Source organism: Saimiri boliviensis, chromosome 19, assembly GCF_048565385.1.
Source record: "Saimiri boliviensis isolate mSaiBol1 chromosome 19, mSaiBol1.pri, whole genome shotgun sequence".
Classification (NCBI taxonomy): Eukaryota; Metazoa; Chordata; class Mammalia; order Primates; family Cebidae; genus Saimiri; species Saimiri boliviensis.
The window spans coordinates 41,023,168-41,042,748 of NC_133467.1; the positions used below are offsets into that span (position 1 = coordinate 41,023,168).

The 19,581-nt window shown below is 47.4% G+C and overlaps 1 protein-coding gene across 1 annotated transcript; it reads right to left on the reverse strand.

Annotated features, from left to right (window-relative positions):
* Window positions 1-564: 564 nt before the first annotated feature.
* On the reverse strand, window positions 565-8,204 carry GJA8 (gap junction protein alpha 8). Its single transcript, XM_039460116.2, has 2 exons — window positions 8,136-8,204; window positions 565-1,883 (listed from the first exon to the last, which is right to left on the reverse strand). Exon 2 carries the CDS (start codon window positions 1,870-1,872, stop codon window positions 577-579), a length of 1,296 nt encoding a protein of 431 aa, XP_039316050.2. The 5' UTR covers window positions 1,873-1,883; window positions 8,136-8,204; the 3' UTR covers window positions 565-576.
* Window positions 8,205-19,581: the final 11,377 nt, after the last annotated feature.

Genomic DNA, 19,581 nt, shown 5'->3' on the forward strand with positions numbered 1-19,581 from the left:
TTCATGGTACTTATTGTCTGGAAGTGAGCAGCAACTTCTTGTGCTCTCCAGCTTTCACAGCCCCATTCTCTCCCTTGCATTAGAACAGGGCTGCCTTGAACCTTACGTTAGTTACCTGTCTGTATTCTGCAGACTTTTGAGCTGAGATCCCCAAAATATGGTGATATCTGCTTCAGAAATGCTGGCCTGATCATTCTGGCTGAGTTAGTGAGCTTGAGACAAGACTGCTAAAAGGCTATGAGGCAACCACAATTCTGATTTAAGGATTTCTATGGAGAAATGGGCATGAAGGAAGAGTCCCCCACAGCTGTTGGGGTCGGAGGAAGTGGGCAGTCCTATGAGACTGGGAACTTTAGTGGTCGATGGGTTTATCTTGGTAGCCCTTACGCTGGATGTGGGAAAGGCCGATTCCTAGTTGTGTGGCATACAGCGCTCTGCTGCAGTGCCTGTCCAACCAGGGGCCGGGGCGAGGGCAGGGGACAGAAGACTCAGATCGTGTTGGCACCTTTTCCTTTCATCTGGCCTTATGTAAGCTTGGGCGTGTTTTTTTTTTTTTTTTTTTCCTTTGGCGTCACTTCATACGGTGAGATCGTCTGACCTGGCTCGGCTGCTGGCTTTGCTTAGCCTGCTCAGGGGTCTGGCATCATCTGTCGTCAGCTCCGGACAGAGCGAAGGCGTCTTCTCAGCTGGCAGCCCTTGCTTTGCCACCTCCGACTGCAGCTCTTCTTTTTCACCGTCCTTCTCCACTCCGGGGGTCTCTGCTTTCTCCCCCTCTGGCACTGCCACCTTCTCCTGCCCCTCTGTGGTCGCCCTCTCTGCTTCCTCCTTCTCTCCCACCTCGGGTTCGGCTCCCTCCTCTGCAGGCGGCCCCTCGCCCTCCACTTCCTGCACCCCCACCTGAGCGTAGGAAGGCAGCGTCTCTTCGTAGCCCCGGGACAAGTCACCCAGGGGTCCCGTGCTGATCTTCTCCTCGAACTGATTGAAAGGCTTGGCAGAGACCGGGGTGGTCTCCACCATCCCAACCTCGGTCAAGGGGAAATAGTGGGAAACGATTTTCTCTTCTTCTAGGAGCTGATAGCCCTTGGCTTTCTGGATGGAGGAGACAGCAATGGAGTGGAGGGATTTCTCAGGAATCTCTCCCAGGGGCTGCTCTGCGGGCCTCTTGAAGGCAGCCCGGATCCCCTTCAGGCCCAGGTGGCCCAACTCCATCACGTTGAGGAAGAGGGACACGGAGGCCACAGACAGCATGAACAGGATGAAGATGGTTTTCTCCGTGGGCCGGGACACGAAGCAGTCCACCACGTTGGGGCAGGGCCAGCGGCTGCAGCGATACAGAGGCAGGATGCGGAACCCGTACAGGAAGTAGTGGCCCACGACGAAGCCCACTTCGAAGAGGGTCTTGAAGATGATGTGGCAGATGTAGGTCCTCAGCAGGGTCCCCTCCAGCCGGAACTTCTTGGCGCCCTTGCCGCCGCCGCCCGGGTTCGAGCCCGGCGGCCCCAGCTCGCCGCCCGCCCCCGCCTGCGCGCCCTGCTGCTCCGCCGCGCGGCCCCTGCGCTTCTCCTCCTTGCGCACGTGGTGCACCGCGTGGCCCACGTACATCAGGGACGGCGTGGACACCAAGATGATCTGCAGCACCCACAGGCGGGTGTGGGAGATGGGGAAGGCCTCGTCGTAGCACACGTTCTCGCAGCCCGGCTGCTGCGTGTTGCACACGAAGTCGGACTGCTCGTCCCCCCACACGAACTCGGCGGCCGTGCCGAGGATGAGGATCCGGAAGATGAACAGCACGGTGAGCCACACTCTGCCGATGACGGTGGAGTGCTCGTTCACCTCCTCCAGGATGCTCCCCAGGAAGCTCCAGTCGCCCATCTCTGACCCACCTGAAGAGAGGAGGGAGGAGACAGAAGCTGAGCGGCCGCAACGCAACCCGCAACCCCGAGCCAGCGTCCCTCTTTGCCAGCTGGGCACCCCTCCTTTCCCAGTCGCGGAGCCCTCGCCGCGTAAACAGCGTCTGTTCAGCGCTTCCTCGGTGCAGACGACGACGAGGGAACAAACGGAGCCCCAAGGAATCTGCTTCCAATCGCCTCCTCATCTGTAAAATGGGCTTAATAACAGTACCTATTCTCATTCACTTCACAAATGGCCTGAAAGCATCTGTATAATTCCTTAAACGCCACCAAAAGTAAGGGTTCATTGTTGACCGTAAATAGAAACCCTCGGTTACATGGATTTAAATCAAGACCGCATATTGCTCTAAGTTTCATGAGACACGATGCTGAAAAATTACCTTATACTCTGGGTGTCTGGGCTCCCAACAAAATTCTTGTATGTATGAAATTGTCTGTGGCCATCTTATGTTTGACTGTGTCAGAATACATAATGATGAGATGTTCGAAGGGAAGTGGAAGGGGATTGGCATTTACTGAATACCAACTTGGGGATAGAACTTTGACATTATATTATTTCGTTTAACTTGATCCTGCTAGACTGTAATTTCCATGAGGGTAGGAGCCACGCCTATCTACTGCCATTTACTCAATGCCTGACACACAGCCCAGCACACAGTGAGAACTTCGTAAGTATTTGTTAACTAACTTAATTCCAACAAATAAGAAAACTGAAGGCTAGGCATGGTGGCTCATGCCTGTAATCCTAGAACTTTGGGAGGCCGAGGCAGGAGAATCATTTCAGCCCAGGAATTCAAGACTAGCTGGGCCACACAGTGAGACCCAATCTCTACAAAAAAAAAAAAAACCTTTAAAAAATTAGCTGGGCTTGGTGGTGCATGCCTGTGTTCCCAGCTACTTGGGAGGCTGAGGCAGGAGGATTGCTTGAGAATGGGAGGTCAAGGTTGCAGTGAGCCCTGATTTATGCCACTATGCTCCATCCTGGGAGACAGAGCAAGACCCTGTCTCAAAGAAAAAAAAAAAAAAGAAAAAAAGAAAAAAAGAAAACAGAAATCTGAGGCACAGAGAGGCTAAATATATTGTCCGAGGTTAGACAGCTAAATAGCAGCAGTTCTGTTTGCTTGATCACAAAGGCTGGGTTCTTCCCACTACAGCACTGAGATAAAATTGCTTGCAATCAGAGCTGCACAATTCTTTGACTTCTGTGCTCTTAATTGATGTTTCCTCTACTCTAGGTTGAAATCTGAAAACCTTATTAATAGCTTTACACATGGAGAGCAGTATATTTTTATCATTACTCTTTTAAATCCAAAGAACAGAGAGAAAGCTTTGGGAAGGAATCATGTCGCAGGATGAGGAAGGTCTTCTAGGACACTTTTAGTGTCCTACAGAAAGAAAATGTTTCAGGGCCTGTAACATATAGTTGTTTCAATAGAGTTAAAATGTGGTCTGTAGAAAAAATATCATTAAACATGATAATATATAATGCCTCTAGCACAGCAATGGCTAATGGAACTGGCATTGAACTGACGAGGGGCTGCTTGCAACTGGGTCATTCATCCAGTGCAAACCTGTAACCTAGGAAGGATGATGAGCAAAACTGCCACCTTATTGGAGAACAGTTGTTCCTCCAGCTTGAACATCTCTAGAGTTGTAAAGTTTACCATCACTGCCCACAGACCAAGTCAAGAGCCCATGTTAGAAGATCCTGCTCTGGGATTCTTCTAGCCACGCACCACGCTATAGGACCAGGAGCCCATGGGGCTAAAAGGTTATGCCTACTATTTTTTAATCACAGTGATATTTGTTAAGCACAAAAGCCTATTTCCAACTTGTGATTTGGAGTCTGGCCAGACAAAACCCGGTGGCAGGATGCTAATTGCGGGCATCTGCAATGTCCAGCAGGCTGTGCTGTCAGGGCACACACAATAGCTGCTGCTTTTCTTTTCTTCCTTTTTTTTTTTTTTTTTTTTTTTTCCAAAATACACTTTTTAAAAAAATTGCATTTTAGGTTTTGGGGTACATGTGAAGAACATGCAAGATTGTTGCATAGGTACACACGTGGCAGTGTGGTTTGCTGCCTTCCTTCCCCTCACCTATGTCTGTCATTTCTCCCCATGTTATCTCTCCCTAACTCCCCACCCCCAGCTGTCCCTCCCCTATTTCTCCCCAACAGACCCCAGTGTGTAGTGCTCCCCTCCCTGTGTCCATGTGTTCTCATTGTTCAACACCTGCCTATGAGTGAGAACATGCGGTGTTTGATTTTCTGCTCTTGTGTCAGTTTGCTGAGAATGATGGTTTCCAGGTTCATCCATGTCCCTACAAAGGACGTGAACTCATCGTTTTTGATGGTTGCATAATATTCCATGGTGTGTATATGTGCCACATTTTCCCTGTCCAGTCTATCATTGATGGGCATTTGGGTTGGTTCCAGGTCTTTGCTATTGTAAACAGTGCTGCAATAGCTGCTTCTTGTCGGAGAGCAGACAGTGCTCCTCCTCTTCTGAAGAGGTGACGGCAACTGTGGCATCCCCAGTCATGAGTCTGGCACCGGGAAGAGTTCCTTGTAGAAATGGGTAATGGAGAGTGGGAGGGAACCAGCAGCTCGGAATTAGAACCAGCGACTCACAATCCCAGCCGCATGTATTTGTTTTTAACTCTTTAGACTCTATAGTTAAGACTAGCACTTGCCATGGTAAGAGTGGCAGCCATTCCCACTGCCTTTTGGAAAACATGACAGTCAGGTTAGCAGCCTAGGCATAAAGCTCACCCTGGTGGCAGAGCCAGGAAAAAGTTATTTTTTAAAATCTAATCGTTTATTCTAAAATTTATGTTAAAACAGCTATTTGAATAACTTTCCTTCTAAAAGATCAAATCTGGCTTTAATGTGATCTAAACCTAATATATCTTACTGTCTTAGTAGTATCTTACTTAATTGTAACTATCTAGCGAACACTTACCCTCACTGATAGATCAGTTCAGTTTCGACAACCTCGTATTGTACCATATTAGCCGTTTTGAGTTTCTATGTATATTTCACTCACATACCCACATGAATGTGTGTGATGAGCATATGCTCTCAGCCCTACATGTTAACCGATCTTCTTTCCCCCTCTTTAGTATCAAAAGCTTTTGGAGGGCAGGAACCATTTTGGCTTCGTTTTTGTGAACCATCACAGCACAGAACAAAGCCCTCCGCAGAGGGGGAACTCCATAGACATCAGTGCCTGGGATTGATAGTAATCCTCTGAAATCTGAAATTCTCAATCCTTGACTTCGCGTAACATGAGTGCTAGAGACCAAGGAACTTCAGTCCTCTTGCTGCAGAGAACAGCAGGGAGATTAAGCAAATGCGAAAAAATGGTAAATAACAAAAAGGATAGTAAATTGATCCCCAACCAGCTGTTTTGAGACACAAAACTGCTTATTTTGTTGTTGTTGTTGTTGTTGTTGTTTGAAATGGAGTTTCGCTCTTGTTACCCAGGCTGGAGTGCAATGGCGCGATCTTGGCTCTTCGCCATCTCCGCCTTCTGGGTTCAGGCAATTCTCCTGCCTCAGCCTCCTGAGTAGCTGGGACTACAGGCACGTGCCACCATGCCCAGCTAATTTTTGTATTTTTAGTAGAGACGGGGTTTCACCATGTTGACCAGGATGGTCTCGATCTTTTGACCTCGTGATCCACCCGCCTCGGCCTCCCAAAGTGCTGGGATTATAGGCGTGAGCCACCGCGCCCGGCAAAAACTGCTTATTTTATATAAGATCAAAGATACAAACTGAAAGGCCAACAATTCTTGACATGAGTGTCATGACACATGCTCAAGACATAAGAAGCCGCTCCTGACCACCTATTAGTAATTTTGAAACCAAAGCCAAATAAGCTGGTGTCTATCTATACTCTGAGCCGCCATGCTAAGATCGTATTTTTCAAAAATGTCTAGGTACAAAGTTTCTTGTTCTAACTGAAGGAGAGAAAATGTAATTTAGGACATAATCTTTCCAATGCCACGATGTTTAAACAGGCCTACTGTGCTGTTAAGGAGAGACACTTTAGAGGCATGCAGGGATATGCTTTTGTTTCCTGACTTCTAACAATGAAAATTTAAAGGAAGTCAGATGAGAGAAGCAGTGTTCTATGGGAGCGGGGAGACATCAGAACCAAAGGAAGAGTATTTCCCTTCTCTTTTTTAGGGATAATTCTCTGTTTTATTTTGCTTGTGAAAATTTAGTGAACAGACCTGTTACAGATGGAAAATAAATGGAATTCAAGCCTCCAATCCCAGGGTGTCCATATATGGCCAGGAACATCCCACCAGAAAATTATGGCTAGAGGTAATGATTAAAATAACACCTTATGTTTGGGTATCCTTAATGTATGTATGTATGTATGTATGTATGTATGTATGTATGTTTTTTTTTTTTTTTTTTTTTGAGACGGAGTTTCGCTCTTGTTACCCAGGCTGGAGTCCAATGGTGCGATCTCGGCTCACCGCAACCTCCGCCTCCTGGGTTCAAGCAATTCTCCTGGCTCAGCCTCCTGAGTAGCTGGGATTACAGGCACATGCCACCATGCCCAGCTCATTTTTTGTATTTTTAGTAGAGACGGGGTTTCACCATTTGACCAGGATGGTCTCGATCTCTTGACCTCGTGATCCACCCGCCTCGGCCTCCCAAAGTCTTAAGGTATTTATAAGTGATACAGTTTCACATATTTTATTTCAGTCCTCCTAACAAGCTGTGAACTGGGCCAATGGTTCTCAGACTTAGATTTCACAGTATAATAACAACAAACTAGTGTGATCGGCATAAGGATACCAACTCCTTATTTTGCCAAGCAAGGACAGAAAAATAATTATTGGCCGGTTGTGGTGGCTCACTCCTGTAATTCCAGCATTATGGGAGGCTGAGGCGGGCACATCACTTAAGGTCAGGAGTTCAACACCAGCCTGGTCAACATGGTGAAACCGTGTCTCTACTAAAAATATAAAAATTCGCTGGGTGTGGTGGCAGGCACCTGTAATCCCAGCTACTTGGGAGGCTGAGGCAGGAGAATTGCTTGAGCCCAGGAGGCGGAGGTGGCAGTGAGCCGAGTTTGCACCACTGCACTCCAGCCTGGGTGACACAGCAAGACTCTGTCTCAAAAAAAAAAAAGTTATTAAATCACTAACTCTAATTACAGTCTGTTTCACCATCATTTCATAAAAGGGGATTTTAACACTATAAAACTAGAGAGGACATAATTACAGAATAAAAGACAAGCCTTCAAATTGAACACACCTAACTTGGTGAAACATTTACTACATTGTTAATTTCTTCATTGTCACATTTTGGTCACAGGCGAGACCACAGGTCACATCTTGGGCTAGAACTGACAGACTTTCAGATAGATGTTTGAGAACCAGTGAACTTGGCATTATCAATCCCCATTACCAGACAGAAAGACAGGCTGGGGGGTTAAATGAGTCTCCCAAGGTGGGGCTTAGCTAGTGAGGGCAGAGCCGGGATCTGAATTCTGATCTGCCAGCTGTAAGTCCATGATAGCATAGCCCACCTCTGGCTTTGAAGAGGCAGAATAACACATACACACCCATTAATAAGTTCTCCAAAGCATTCAATGGCCACTTACCACTCCGGCTAGCAACCAAGTGCAAATGTGGCTCTCTTCTTGTTTCTAGAACAGCCACTAGCCGGCAGTTCTCATAGACAAACAGAACCTGGTTCCAGGAAGAGTTTTAGGGTCCTTAGCCAGATCCATTCCTGTGCTCCATTAAATGCTCCAGCATGGAAAACGCTGAGCGCGAAACCTCTGCTACCCCTACAGCCTTCAATAATTATGACTATGATTTGTATTACAGAATTTGAGTGCCGGTATCACAAATATCAGATACTTGGTTTAGGTCCCTCTGGATTCCCGGACACACGTTAATTCATTCTGAAAAATGAAAAGAGCTTCAGAAGTCAAATTGTAGTTTGAGTTTGGAGAGCCCTGTTCCCCCATCCTCCAATTATTCCAGAATTCCTCTCCCTTCCAAACCTCTGCCAACCACTAGATCAACTTGAAAAGGGTTTTCAGAGTTGAACTGTGTAAGCCCAGCCGTCCCAGCCCAAGACTGAATCTTACTGGCAACCTTTCCCCTTTTGAAGAAGCCTACGTATGGTCCTTAGATTAGGCTGAGAAGGAAGAATGGGGGGAAGGTTACAAACTAATACGACCCAAGGAAAACTTGCCAATACGGGGAGCGTCCCACGGAGAAATAGGTGCTGTCTTTCTCTCTTGGCGCTCAGCAGCAAAATGGCAACTTTCGTCTCTTTCCTTTGCCGCCTAAAAGCCCACCTCCCACTTCTCTACCCCGCCCCTACTGTGCTGCACGACTGAGCAGATATGACTGGATTGGCCCTGATGGGTAGGTTTTACTGTCCAGCAATATTTTAAGCTCCCAGCCAGACAGCTTTTATGAAGGGAGGGATGTTTGGGGAAACAATGGGAGTGAGAGAATGGGAGAGCTGTGCTGGGCACTGAGGGAGGAGGATGGGAAAAGCTGATGGGTGAAACCTTAGACGGGGCTTCTGTGCCTCCAAAAGTTTCTTTTAGAAGCAGACTGGGCCCGTACACCAGGAAACCTTTGGCTTCCCTCCAGAGGGCATGAGCCTAGGAGCATCTTCCCAAGGCCTTATCATCAGCTTGGAGGATCTTAGTGACGTAGGGACAGTGAGTAGTCACCTGCGTGCATCCCTCTGCCCTGAGTCAGACGGAAGGAGAGTGGTTGGTCCTTTTCAAAGGACCGTATTTCATCCTCTGTTGGTGGCTTGCTCTTGTCTCTGAAAGCTTTCAGCGGCAGAACTGTGGATATTAGAGGCTGGGAAGGGTCGTGAGGGAAGGAAGGATGGGGAGCGTGTTGTTAATAGATACAACAGCACAGCTAGGTGGGAGAATGGGTTCTGGTGGTCTGCAGTGCTGTAGGGTGGATATGGTTAGCTATAATTTATTTTTTTTTTTGAGACAGAGTTTTGCTCTTGTTGCCCAGGCTGGAGTGCAATGGCGCGATCTCAGCTCACTGCAACCTCCGCCTCCCAGGTTCAAGTGATTCTCCTTCCTCAGCCTACCAAGTAGCTGGGATTATAAGCACCCACCACCACGCCCAGCTAATTTTTTTTTTTGTATTTTTAGTAGAGATAGGGTGTCACCATGTTGGTCAGGCTGGGCTCGAACTCCTGACCTCAGGTGATCAGGCCTTGGCCTCCCAAAGTGCTGGGATTACAGGCGTGAGCCACTGTACCTGGCCATTAACTATTTTATTATATATTCGCAGAAAGCTAGTGGAGAGGATTTTGATTGTTCCCAGCACAAATGATAAATGTTTGAGATGCTGTATATGCTAACTATCCTGATTTGATCATGACACATTGTATCAATGTATGTAACTATCACTCTGTGTCACATAAACATGTACGATTATCATATGTCAACTAAAAATAAAGGAGAAAAGCTTTCTAAAAAGATCAAAACAATAAAAAAGAAAAATAAACCTTCAGCAGGGTTGTCTCATTCTTTGAAAGGAGCATTAACACTCCAAAGATTCTGGTGCCATTCGTCAAAGTAACAGCATTTCTCACCATGTTTCACTCATAATTACAAATACTTTTGGGTGGCAGAAATTGAGTCATCAACATAGCTAATATTTTTAGATTTTAGTGCCTTCATCTGTTAAATGGGAATGTGATGTTTTTTCTCCCGAAGAGGCTCTTAGATTAAATTCTTTTTTTTTTTTTTTTTTTTTGAGACGGAGTTTCGCTCTTGTTACCCAGGCTGGAGTGCAATGGCGCGATCTCGGCTCACCACAACCTCCGTCTCCTGGGCTCAGGCAATTCTCCTGCCTCAGCCTCCTGAGTAGCTGGGATTACAGGCACGTGCCACCATGCCCAGCTAATTTTTTTGTATTTTTAGTAGAGACGGGGTTTCACCATGTTGACCAGGATGGTCTCGATCTCTTGACCTTGTGATCCACCCGCCTCGGCCTCCCAAAGTGCTGGGATTACAGGCTTGAGCCACCGTGCCCGGCCTCTTAGATGAAATTCTAATGTGGCTTAATGAGGAATGATGCTTGGGAAGCCATCTTGGAGGACACGGACGCGTGCTCTCTGAGGCCCCCTCCCTTGCCATCATCTGGGACTGACTATCGTCAGTATAAAAAATGGTGATTTTTAATTACATTTTCCAAACCAAAAATGGGGAATTTTATCCTACAAGTTTATTTGTGAAAACAATGGAGCAAAAATAGTTGAAACTGAGTTTTATGAAATCTGCAATGTATGACTACAAAATTGAAGACAACTTTGAAGGTAAACTAGATAAAAACAATCTGAGCACTTAATTCACGCTCACGCCTTTCTCCTGTCCTTTCGGGCGTCATGGACATATTGCATTTAATGGGGGCCGTTTGAAGGAGGATGGTCCCCATGTTGTGTGAGTCCCCAGTTCCATTTTAAATAAAATGGTCACTAGCCCACAATCTCATTTACTTTAGATGTCTGATTTCTTTTGGACTCCCAAGTTCGGGGGCCCACACTGACTGGACAGTGCTTTCTAGTAAATCCTTCACTTAAAAACAGATGGTCACTGGGCGCAGTGGCTCAAGCCTGTCATCCCAGCACTTTGGGAGGCCGAGGCGGGTGGATCACGAGGTCAAGAGATCAAGACCATCCTGGTCAACATGGTGAAACCTCGTCTCTACTAAAAATACAAAAAATGAGCTGGGCATGGTGGCGCGTGCCTGTAATCCCAGCTACTCAGGAGGCTGAGGCAGGAGAATTGCCTGAACCCAGGAGGCGGAGGTTGCGGTGAGCCGAGATCGCGCCATTGCACTCCAGCCTGGGTAACAAGAGCGAAACTCCGTCTCAAAAAACAAAAACAAAAACAAACAAAAACAAACAAACAAACAAACAAACAAAACAGATGGTCAAGGCTGATCCCTGCAATATTAATGAGGCAAGAAGTCAGAGGATGAAGGGAAGAGATCCAATCATTCTTTCTTTGAAAATACGTAGTAAATGTCGATTCTTGAAGCTTGTGCTCTCCCTGAGATCCTCCTGTGAAGAGAAGAGAGTCTGCAAAGCTTCTCTTCCCAATGAAGTTCTCCCTTTCCAAGGCTTCCCAGTCCAAGTTGGCTAATGTGGTGGGGGGTGTCATCGCTCATCATTATTTTGTGAGAGATGGTAGTAAAGGATGCGTTTGAATCCAGAAAAATGGGGCTGGCAACAGGGCTCTGAACCAGTTACAGTATCTCTCATTTAGACGAATCCAGCTTTTCAATTGAGCACTTTTTTTTTGTTTGTTTTTTGTTTACTTACTATGTAAACGTAGAAGACACTCCTCTACGCGCGGTACCCAAGTGATTGGGTTATCTTTGCTGTCTGTTCTTCCGATTGCCGCTGGAAAGTTCTTGAAAATATAAACACTCAATCATGTCTATCTTGGGGAAGGTTTGAAAGACGTGGGGAAAGAGGCTCATCTTAGCTACCATTGAGAGAAGGGTTGTCTATTTCTCCCCGGAATCAGTGTCTCAGGTCTTTCAGAGGGATTTCTTCCCAGGTGTCTCTATTACATTATTTGATGTAAATAAATAAACGTCTAGAGCAGGAGACATAACCACATTCAAATGTAAATTACAATGTTATATTCTGTAATCATATACATTATTAGATGATTGACATTTTGAATAATCTAATGGTCGCCTTCTCCCACCAGGGTTCGTGCCCTCCTTTCACCCCTGCTTTCTCTCCTTTCTTTCTCTTTCTTTCTTTCTTTTTCTTCCTTCCTTCCTTCTTTCTTTTTCTTTCTCTCTCTCACTCTCTTTTTCTTTCTTTTTTGAGACAAAGTCTCGCTTTGTCACCCAGGCTGGAGTGCAGTGACCTGATATTGACTCACTGCAATATCTACCTCTGGGCTCAAGCAATCCTCCCGCCTCAGCTCCCCGAGTAGCTGAAACTGCAGGCACATGCCACCGTGCCCAGCTAATTTTTGTATTTTTTTGTTGAGATGGGGTTTTGCCATATTGACCAGGCTGGTCTCGAATTCCTGAGCTCAAGCCATCTGCCCGCCTAAGCCTCCCAAACTGCTGGGACTACGGGCTTGAGCCACTGCACCTGGCCCAGGGTGCATTAAGCAATGAGGCAGTTCTGTGCGGTAAGCCAGTGGAATTTGCCGTTGGAAGACCTGGCTTTGAATGTGGCTCTTCTGCTTCCTATGTGTGGGCAGTCTGTTGAGCCTCTCTGAGCCTCAGTTTTCTCTTATGTGAAATAGAGACAATAATCACTGCCTTTCTTGCTTTGTGAGAACAGATGACGGCTGCTAATCTAGCCTATGTGATGCCCGCTCCCCTGTTGGTTATATTTGCGATTATCTAAGTATGGCTGTGTCCTGTGCCCCAGGGTCATGGGTTGGTTCATTTCTAAGTACATTTTGACCAAGCTTACACGCTCCCCCACTTCCACAGGGAAAATGTCGGAACTGGGAAGGACTGGAGAAGATCATGGTCCCAGTCCTTATTTTATAGATGAGGAAACTAAGGCTCGAGCGGAAATGACACCCTAAGGTTGTGGCATAGCTCTCAAACCCACGTGCTTCCTCTGACTCCCGGCATGGACTCTATATGCAGAGAGGCTCTTTAGGGAGAACCAGGTGAGCTCTGGCCGAAGGAGAAGGGCAGAAAGATTTAGGGGGCCCGAGAGGACCGTCCTCAGTCAATCCCCGTGGTCACCGGAATTGGGAGATGTAGAATCTCTCCCTTCCAGTTAGTGGGAAGTGCCGGGGGAGTGAGTCTTTGAAAAAAACACAGGACCAGGGCTGTGGGAGAATCGAGTCACTTCTCTGATTACTTGAAGCCCAGCTGTGACTTATTGGCAGTGTTTAGAGATGCATTCAACAAGTATTTGCTGAGCTCCCACCCTCTGAGGTGTGTGGGACACATTGGTAAGACAGAGATTCCTAGTGGGGAGGTGGAGCATGGGCATGAAACCCAATGAATGAGTGAATTACACGGAACATTCGAAGGTGGTTAAGTCCCACCAGAATCAGAACATATGGCCGGGTGAGGGGGATTGGGATTGCTGGTGGAGGGAGGGGGTGGTCAGAGAGACCTCACGGAGGTGAGATTTGAGCAGACTTCCAAGAGGGTGCGAGAGGGAAGGGCGAGGGAATGGGGGGGTGAGGGCTTGGAGAAGTGAGGAGACCATGGGCGAGGACAGACGTCATTGGGAAATGCAATTTTCGTCTGTTGGTTGTTCATCTATGTATTGTTTGTTGACCTGCGTGTCTTCGAAACCCCAACACCAGCAAGAAACCAGTCACCACGCGGGGCCCAGTGTACACCTTTATCCTTCCTTTCTACCGCAGGCTCTGCTGAGCAGCCACTGTGTGCTTGGCACCGTGCTGGGAGCACAAAGGTGAATGAAGCACCGTCCCCTATGTGAAGCTGAGCACGTGGAGTGTGCAGAGAGGCCTCGTGTGTGCTGCTCCAGGAGAGGGAGTGGCGGAGAATCTGGTGCACCCCTGGCGCTGACTCCTGGGCCTAACCCTGGGCTGGGCGCCTGCATCTTGCGGGAAACTGAACATCGAAGAGGTGAATGCCGGGCTCTGGGGTTAGATCGTCTCAGCTTCACCGCTAACTCGCCTGACCTTGCCTAAGTGACTTTCCCGGTCTCGGCCTCAGTTTTCTCTTGTAAAAAATGGTGAACAGTGTCTGCCTCCAAGAGCTGCAGTGATTAAACAGTGTATGTGAAATGGAGTCCAATACTTGGCGTAGTAAGCACTTGGTGGATAGTAACTGCTGTCACCATTATTAGGATGAAAGTTTGGATATTACCAGAGAGACCAAGGGTATTTTACTTCACCAGCAGAGGGATCAATACTCACTTTTTTGGTCTGTTTGTGCCACCTGGAGAGGGCCAGGAGGCAGAACATGGCCCTCTCTTTCCTCCTCCCTGGCCAATTTGGTTGGGAGCCAGAAATTCTTCTTCATCACAACCATTTGGCTGAGGTTCAAGGGCTCCCGTGCCCCGAGGGGCAAAGGGTGTGTTGGAGGGGGGAAGTGGGGGGGCTTTCACTCGAGAGAGGATTCCAGCACAGACGAGTTGTCAGGGCAAGGCAGGGTTCTCTATTGACGGGAGCAGCTCATGCATGAGAGCAGATTGTGCCAATTCTATAGAGCACGACCCCTCGGCCCAGGCTTCTCCTGCTAACAAAGTTATCTTTCCCAATCTGCTTAGGCAGAAGGGGGATACACTTCCCGGCCTTGTGCTGAGCACACAGAGCGGGCAGGACCCAGGCCAGGGGCCAGGTCTGGCTCTTCGAATTCTCCCCTCGCTTAACTGAAAGTATTCGGTTCGCTCAGCTGCCCCATCACCTTGGACGGAGTTAGCACGGGCTGCGGAACTGGCCGCTGGCTATGGGTAAGACCAGGGAGTGTCCTGGGATTCTTGATGTCTGGGAAGGTGCAGAGAGAAAGCCAGAGGAAGCATCTCCAGCTAGGAGTAGGGGAAGAGGCTGCCACAGCCTAAAGTTCACCGGGGTGGGAGCAATTGCTGATGCTTTAAGTCTGAGGGTCTCAAAGTGTGTTTCCCCACGCCAGCAGGATTGGCATCGCCTGGGAACTTGTTAGGACTGTGTACTCCCAAGCCCTACCCCACACCTGCTAAATCGGAAACTCTGAGGGCAAGACCAGCAAGCTGGTTTAACGAGTCCCCCAAGTGATTCTAATGCATGCTAACAATTTGGAACCACTGATCTAGGCAGCTGGAGCTACTGGAATTGTTCATCTTGGCCCTGATGCCCAGAGCGTTCGTATCACAACCCTCCCCGACAACACGCTATACTTCTTGACACTCCGCCACCAAGATAGGGCCCTAAAAACATTTCCTTGGATTTCTTTGGGTCCACTTGGGAAAAAAAAAAAAACATCCTTCTAAAGTGTTCACTACAGTCTCCTAGCCTTCATATCAGCCCAGCCGACATAATCAATATCATAAATGAGGAAGGGAGGAAAAACATTTTGTACACACGTGCTGTATGCATCAAAACTGAGGGGTAGGCACTAATAGCTTTATTTCATGGAGATGCAGTGAGCTTAAGTAATTAGCTCCCAGTTGCAGAAAGCAAGGGGCAGGGCCAGGACTGGGACCAGATCTGCTTCACTCCAGAGCCCATGCTTGCTCTGGGCTGCCCATGCTTGCTCTGGGCTGCCCATGCTGTCTCCTTTAATTAGAAGACTCTGTTCTACAGTGCCAGCTTTTCACAGCATCTGGGGTCTCTGGTCTTTGTGCTAATTAGTTAACATTTAGCATGTTAAAAAACGTTTTTGTTCTGAAAAACCAACATAGCTGCAGATATTCTCGAAATAGACTAATTCGCTTTGCACATAGCCCTCTCCTTACTCATTCTGCCATCCTGCCATCACTGTGACCAGGCTTAACAGTTTGATGTGTCTTTCTTTTTTCTTTCTTCTTCTTTTTTTTTTTTTTGAGATGGAGTTTCCCTCTTGCCTCTCAGGCTAGAGTGCAATACTGCGATCTCGGCTCACCGCAACCTCCGCCTCCCGGGTTCAGGCAATTCTCCTGCCTCAGCCTCCTGAGTAGCTGGGATGACAGGCACGCGCCACCATGCCCAGCTAATTTTTTGTATTTTTAGTAGAGACGGGGTTTCACCATGTTGACCAGGATGGTCTCGATCTCTTGACCTCGTGATCCACCCGCCTCGGCCTCCCAAAGTGCTGGGATTACAGGCTTGAGCCAGCGCGCCCGGCCCGGAGATTTTCTCTATTGGATTGTTTTGTTTTCTTTTTTTCCTATCACAATATTTTTTTTTTTTGAGTAATAACATCCTTATGAATGTATTTTGAGCACCTGTAGGAATATTTCAGGAGTGTATTTCTAGAGGCAGAAATGCTTGTTCAAAAGAAGGAACATTTAAAAGTTGCTAGTTACTACTAATTGCTCTCAAACACACTGTCCCATACTGCACTTCAGTATGTATTCTTTTTTTTTTTTTTTTTTTTTTTTGAGACGGAGTTTCACTCTTGTTACCCAGGCTGGAGGGCAATGGCGCGATCTCGGCTCACCGCAACCTCCGCCTCCTGGGTTCAGGCAATTCTCCTGTCTCAGCCTCCTGAGTAGCTGGGATTACAGGCACGCGCCACCACGCCCAGCTAATGTTTTGTATTTTTAGTAGAGACGGGGTTTCACCATGTTGACCAGGATGGTCTCAATCTCTCGACCTCGTGATCCACCCACCTCGGCCTCCCAAAGTGCTGGGATTACAGGCTTGAGCCACCGCGCCCGGCCTGAGTATGTATTCTTACCATCCCTGGCTATTGTCCATCTCCACATTTTCTACAATGGGATGGGCAGAGAGTGTCTTGTTATTTTGATTTGTGTTTTTCTGATTACTAGAGAGACGGAGTGACTCCTCACGTTACTAACTATTCGCCTTTCCTTTTTTCTGAACTGCCTCCTCATATCCTTTGTCCATTTGGGTAGGGGGAGCGGTGGTTTTTTTCCTTACTGATGGACAAGCTCTTTTTATAGGCTGTGGTTATTATTCCCCTGCCACATTTGTGGTAAAACTTTTTCCAAATCATCACGTGTCCTGCAGGTTTACTTTTAGTGTGTTTTCCTGGACAGAGAATTTATATTTTTATCTAATCAAATCTGTCATTTAAAAACGTATGGTTTCTTGACTTTGTGCCTGGCTTAGAAAGTCCTCCACATTTCATTAAAATTCGAGAAACCAGTTAGAAAAAAATTGGCCCGATCCGCTTCTGTTTCAGTTCAGCATTTAAGCCTGGACGCTTCAAACCCTGGATTACGAGAGCACTGTGAATATTGCCGATTCTCCTCCTAGTTTTCAGTTCCTTTTCTCTGCTGGCATTAAACATAACAAGAATAAAGCAGGACAGTCATCCCGAAGTATCTGTCGGGGGATTGGCTCCAGGACCACCTGCAGATACCACAATCCTGTAGTCTGCCCTGAGAAACCCACGGATATGAAAAGTGAGCTCTACTGTAATGTGGATTTCCAAAATCCCTACATCTGTTTGGTTGCAGATACAGACGCCACCAGTCCGGAGGCAATACAGAAGGCAGATTGCATTGATTGAACAACATCCACGTTTAAGTGGACCCGCTCCGTTCAAACACCGTTTTGTTCGAGGGTCAGCTATACACACATATATATTTAATTTCACCATCTTGGTGCCTTTGGAGACAGATTTTATCATCACCGTTTACAAAGGCCTCTTCTGATTTGCAAATCAGAAAGTAAAACCTGGGGATTATCTGTGACATTGCTTCTCCTATGTGTGTTTGTTTTGCTTTTTATGGTTCTGGATGCCTGATTTGGACTACATTCAGATATCGCTGGTGGGTGAGATAGGTGAGAGAGTGCAAGAATGTTATTATTATTATTTTTTAAATTTGAACTTTTTTTGGGGGGGGTGTGGAGTCTCACTCATCACCCAGGCTGGAGTGCAGTGGTGCGATCTTGGCTCACTGCAACCTCCTGGGTTCAAGCAATTCTTGCGCCTCAGTCTCCTGAGTAGCTGGGATTACAGACGTGCGCCACCACAGCCGGCTAATTTTTGTATTTTTAGTAGAGGTGGGGTTTTGCCATATTGGCTGGCTGGTCTTGAACTCGTGACCTCAGGTGATCTGCCCGCCTCAGCCTCTCAAAGTGTTGGGGATGACAGGCGTGAGCCACTGCACCCAGCCCTGTTTTTTTTCTTTATAGGCATACTTTCTACCATTTTATGGAGAGAGAACTTTTTTTTTTTCTTTTTGCCTTCGCTTTTATTTGGAAATTGCTTGTCTCTTTTATGTATTGCTAAGGCTGTCATTACCCTTTCTTGGGCCTGTAACTTCTCCCTCAGAAGCAACACTGTAATTGCCACAGCCCGTCTGGGTTGGTCCTCTTATAGGTACTTGGTCTCTTAAGTCTCAGTGTATGTGAAGGACAGAATAATGGCCCGCAAAGAGGTCAGCACTGTGATCCCCGGAACTTGGGAATATGCTATGTGACATGGCAAAGAGGAATCAAGGTTTCAGATGTGGATTTAAGGCTCCACTCAAACCACAACTCTCAGTTCTTCTTGACTCTAAGCGACACTCTGTTCTACAGAAAGCAGCCACTCGCTCTTTAGAAACATGCTTGCTGGGCATCTGATTGGCTTTAGGCTCACAGATTCCTGTAATTTGCATATTCTGGGTGGTAATTATTCTTCCTGTAATTATTCTAGAATCGAATCTGCAACTGCGTTTCGGTTGCCATCCATGACAGAGAAATAGCTGTAGGCTGTCTCTGCCAGCTACTCCGAATGTCACAAAGGCTTTCCTCGTTCCTAATTCTTTACTACTTGGTTTCTTTTCAACTCAAGGTAGAGGTTTGGATCTGACCGGAGTCTTTGGGGCGAATCTCGACCTGGAAGCAGGAAAACCACAGCGTCTGTAGCTTAATCTACCTGGTCTCTCAGCCACCACGGTCTTCCGTTTGTCCATCTTGCAAGGGGGGGACAATGCCAGTGTCAAGTACATCAGCTCACATGGTTCCTAACACACAGGAGACTCAGAACAAATATTGTTTTCTGCCCATCCCTCTGTTTTATGGCCCTAACGTCGGTATAATAATGAGACAGACCTTGCCACGGTGTTTTGAGGATTAAGTAAGGTAATAACAGATTTTTAGAAAGAAACGCGGCACAAAGGTCATCCTTCGGAAGCAGGCTGGTTTCCTTGCGGGGTCATGCTGCCCTTCTACCACTAGATGGCAAGATCAGCCCAGCCCGCTGGCGAAAACGGCTCCGAAGCCTGGGTGGGGAAAGGGATCCCACTTGATTTTAAATCTTCTCTTAGGATGAATGAAGTAAGTCTGGAAGTCATCATCACAGATATGCTGAAGCAGTCTTCATTGTGACTGTAAATCATTTATTACCATCGGAGGTTTTCTTAGGCGGTAGACTGCCCTGAGGAATGGTTGGACGTGACGCCTGGTGACAGGAGTGGTCTCCGAAACGTTGTTCGATCATGCCCTTCCCATAGCTGCCTCTTTGATGGCGTCCCTCCCAGACTTAAATCTCTCAGTGGCTTGCTGTCCCCTATGCAAGCATATATAAAATAAGTCACTCAGGGCCGGGTGCGGCGGCTCATGCCTGTAATCTTAGCCCTCTGGGAGGCCGAGGCGGGCGGATCACTTGAGGTTAGAGCAAGACTCTGTCTAAAATTGATATGTAGATCAGTATCACTCAGGTTGAGAGTGAGAGGCCCCTGGCCCTGCCCCTGAGGCATGACAGTGGAGCCCTGGAGCTCCATGAGCCACACTGAAGACCGACTGTAGGATGAAGCTCGGGCATATAGCATGGCATATAGACTGCCAGTGACTCCGGCCCATCTCTTGCCAATCGTAGCATCGCACTGGACTCTCGGCACCTACGGTCTACTGAGTTCTTCATGCACATCATCCTGTTTCTTACCTATCCAGTCCCCTGTCTTCCGAATCTCCTCTCCCTGTAATTGACTCATCCGTTGAGGCTCAGTTTGGGCTTTCACTTCCCCAGGACTTCTTATTTGACCCTATCTAAGTTGTTTTCTCGTAGTTCACTTATGTGTCTGCATCCCCCACCAGTCTGTGAGG